We start from the raw sequence: 3,670 nt of genomic DNA, 5'->3' as shown, positions 1-3,670 counted from the left end.
GTTGCTCGTGTACTTGGAACCCCAGGTGGTTCATATTAATCCGGATGCCACCGCCACGGCGTGCCTCAGAATTCGATCGTGTTTTTGGCACCAATACATCATACTTTATTATTATTATTAATATTATTATTATTATTATTATTATTATTATTGCCGATATCCCCACAGTAACGCTTCGTCATGCAAAGTCAGCAAGTGTAATGACAGTAACATTGCCATATGATTCTGTAATTCTGAACTTTTTTACTGACAGGAACCAGTACTGCGCGTATTGACATGACATCAGCTCACAATCAAAGGCATTCGCAATTATATGAGTACAGAAAAAAAGTACTTGTCTGTGTACTTAGTGCATGTTTTTTCAGCCAACGAATAAACCTAACTCGTCGGAATAAGTATGTCAGTCAATAGAGAAATATTCAAAGTGAAGTGCCACTAATATGTGCAAACGCACAAAGAATGTTTCAGTTAAGGCGCAGTAAACTTTGAGAATTGTTATTTTTTTGCCGAATAAAGAAAAGCCATATCATCTGCTGCTTGAGTCTGTTTGCCAGCCCCAGCTGCGTGCCACAGTCTCAAGGCTGGATGCAGCGAAACATTGTGTAGTAAGCATTTCATGATACATTATACAATTATTTACTAGTTTGCAAGCGGCTGCCCAAGCATGGCATCACGGTGCTTGGGTAAGTGCACGCCGACACAACAACACTTTGACAGGTACATCCAGAAAAACTAGGTGACTTCCCTACTCCGTGACAGATTCGAAAGAAGGCGTAGTCGGTACTGGATGAAATTGAGTGGCACTAGAACCGAACTCAGGAAAGCTCTCGAATACCTGACTGATGTATTCGAGACACTTTTCCTTGGTCTCTGAAGTGCACATGTAGATGAAGATGGCCAGCAAACAGTGGCCGAAACGAACATCCGGAAGAGAACGGGAAAGTTGAATAACGGGCGAGGTCCTGGAACTCCTTGGCGATAAGGAACTCGCAGAAGAAGCAGAAGGCGGTGCTGACACCGGGGAAGAGACTGCAGGCTCTGAGTGGTGGAATCTCTCCCATAACGACCGATGGCAGCTGACCGAGGCAGGAAGTGACAATGTGCGTCGTGAGCGACGCCAGCGGCACGTAGAAATAGCGATGGCGGAATTCTCCATTGTCCATGTCATTGTAGTAGTAGAAGAAGCCCGACGCCTTCAGGCTGGCCATCACAATTAGAGACGAGACAAGCACGAGGCCGCGGCGACCCACAGAGTTGATGAGCAGCGATGCTGCGAGCGACGAGATTACTTGCAGCACGCTCAGCATAATCGTGCAGTCGGCGGCAGAAATCTCGAGCCGGGCCACTCGAATATCTTGACAGCGTAGAAGGTGATAACGTTGATGCCGCTGAACCGTTGGGAAAAACTTGAGCAGGAGCGTGTAGGCGAGCGGCAGCGAGAAGTTGCGCTGCCGCCTGTCTCCGACGCCAGCCGGCTGACGCAGCAAGATAGCCCCGTTGGTCAGGCACTCGGCCTCGGTGCAGTACTTTAGCCCGTACAGGAATCGCAGAGCGTCGAACGCCCTATCGCGCCGGCCGTGGGTCACGAGCCAGCGGGGGTACTCGACGACGAAGGCCATGGATACGGCCCCGAGCACGGGGCACACGGTACACAGCAGAGCGAGGGCCAGCCAGTCGAGCCACTTTCCGTCGACGAAGGCGACCAGCACGTCCAGCGTGATGGCCAACTGCACGCCGGAACCCAGGAGGCCGTGTACGTGCGGCGGGCTGATCTCGGCCACAAACGCGGCAACCGCTAGCGAGACGAGGCCGCAGCAGAAGCCGGTGAGCACGAGACCCGGGAACATCCACGTAAGGCTGGCGTTGCACAGCGCGATGCAGAGGCAGCCGCCCACGAATCCCAGCGACGACACCTGGATGGACCTCACACGTCGGAAGCGTTCGACGAGGAAGCTGCTCACCAGGCTGCCCACGAGGGCGCCCACGGCTAGCACCGAGTAAGCCTTTAGCACCAAGCCGAACCAGGCCTCCTGGGACAGCGTCATGTGGACACCGCGGTCTACCATGCTGGCCAGCACCGGTGCGAGTAGCCCAGGACTCTGCCCGTGGCGAGCCCGCCACGGCCCTGCCCGCCGATTCTGCCCGCTGAGGCGAGCGACGATGAACAGGCCACATAGTAGAAAGTGGGCAGGTTGAGCGCGCGCTGTATCGAAATAGTCAGGTAGCGAGCATAGCGTGCTGTTGTTGTTGTTGTTGTCCTTAGTGGCCGTGGCACATACCCATAGCGTGCTGCCGCTACTGCTGCAGTTTTCTTCTCCACAGCGCGTGCATCCACCAAGTCCAACCGACCAGTGAAATTAAGATAGTGAGAAATTATTGCCTACGTTGTCAATGAGTAGAGAAGGAGTAAATGCTTAAATATGGAATCACATGTCACCAAGAATGGAAAAGCGTGAGAAAAAACAAAGAAGGAATGGAAAGGAAAGGCATAGACGAGTGGCGTGAGGTTTGTAATGCGCAAAACGTAATCATGTGGAAGAAGCCCCACACTGCTAGCGTCACAAGAAAAATTAGTCTGAATGAGAAAGCTCTTGTAGTGTTGGAAGGTCTTGTTAAGTTCTCAGCTGGCCTGTAACCAACGGGAAGATGAAGATGAAGTGATTTCATGTCCAAGCTTCACCAAGTGTGGACGAGGAGAAGAATAAGGGCCATTTTAGCCCTGGAGTGTAATTTCCGGATTGAGTTGTTTATTAAATGCATTTTCTTTTGATTCATGGTTTAAAATGAGCACACTGGGCCAACTTCGATGGTGGATCATCCACACAAGTGTGTGTGTCCCGTGCGGCTGCCTTCTCTACTTATTTTTTGCTGACCTTCTTCTCTCATTGAAAACCTCACTTGCCTGCCTTATCCTCTTAAAATCTCAGTGACTCTTCCTAGTGATGAACCGTGACAAACATAAGTGGGTGTTTTCGCGAATAAAATAAACAGTAATACCATCGTCAACTGGAGTTCGAGATGGTAGGAGGCCGGGTGTGGGTGAAAAAAACGTCTTCATCAACCCTTTTCGGTGTGTTCGGAGTTCGACCCATCTGGTTAGTGCTCAGAAGATGTCTTCCGTGCAAGTAGGACAGTGTTTGTCCAAGAATAATCGTATGCATAGACATGGCGTAGAAACGGAATGCTTGGACAGTGTTGGGCTTAGTGCCATGCCTGTCATTCAAATTACGGTGCAATAAATAATTAGGTTTAAGTAACATATCTTCAAGTACCAGCGAGGTTTAAAGGGCCCTTCACCAGGTCCCATAGCTAATTTTGGTTATAGGCTGGGAGTTGTTACGTTTCTGCTTCGGGATTGTTTGCATTCTTTTCGCCAAACGCACCACAAATATTCGACAAGGATTAACTATCCACGTGTGCGCAGCATCTTAGTCACTACAAATTTCGATAACCTCTACAATGACAACGTTCACACGGAATGTCAAAACGTTATTAACTACATTACAAATGCGACAGAAGAATCGCGGTACGCTTCCCGACACAGCTATGATTACGCCATATGTCCGTGGATGAATGAGTCCATACTTGCCCTACTGAAAAGGAAAGACTGCTATTATAATAAATTAAAACATAAAAAAACTAACAACTACTACAAAATCCAGTTTAATTT

General features: G+C 49.3%; 1 protein-coding gene across 1 annotated transcript; it reads right to left on the bottom strand.

Moving 5' to 3' along the window:
- Positions 1 to 474: 474 nt before the first annotated feature.
- Positions 475 to 2,551, bottom strand: LOC135904917 (facilitated trehalose transporter Tret1-2 homolog). Its single transcript, XM_070536663.1, has one exon. It carries the CDS (start codon positions 2,064 to 2,066, stop codon positions 816 to 818), a length of 1,251 nt encoding a protein of 416 aa, XP_070392764.1. The 5' UTR covers positions 2,067 to 2,551; the 3' UTR covers positions 475 to 815.
- Between the last annotated feature and the right edge of the window lie 1,119 nt (positions 2,552 to 3,670).

The sequence above is a fragment of the Dermacentor albipictus genome, chromosome 3, assembly GCF_038994185.2.
Source record: "Dermacentor albipictus isolate Rhodes 1998 colony chromosome 3, USDA_Dalb.pri_finalv2, whole genome shotgun sequence".
NCBI lineage: Eukaryota > Metazoa > Arthropoda > Arachnida > Ixodida > Ixodidae > Dermacentor > Dermacentor albipictus.
The sequence above is the reverse complement of the archived record's forward strand: the minus strand, read 5'-3'. Positions and strand labels throughout refer to the sequence as shown.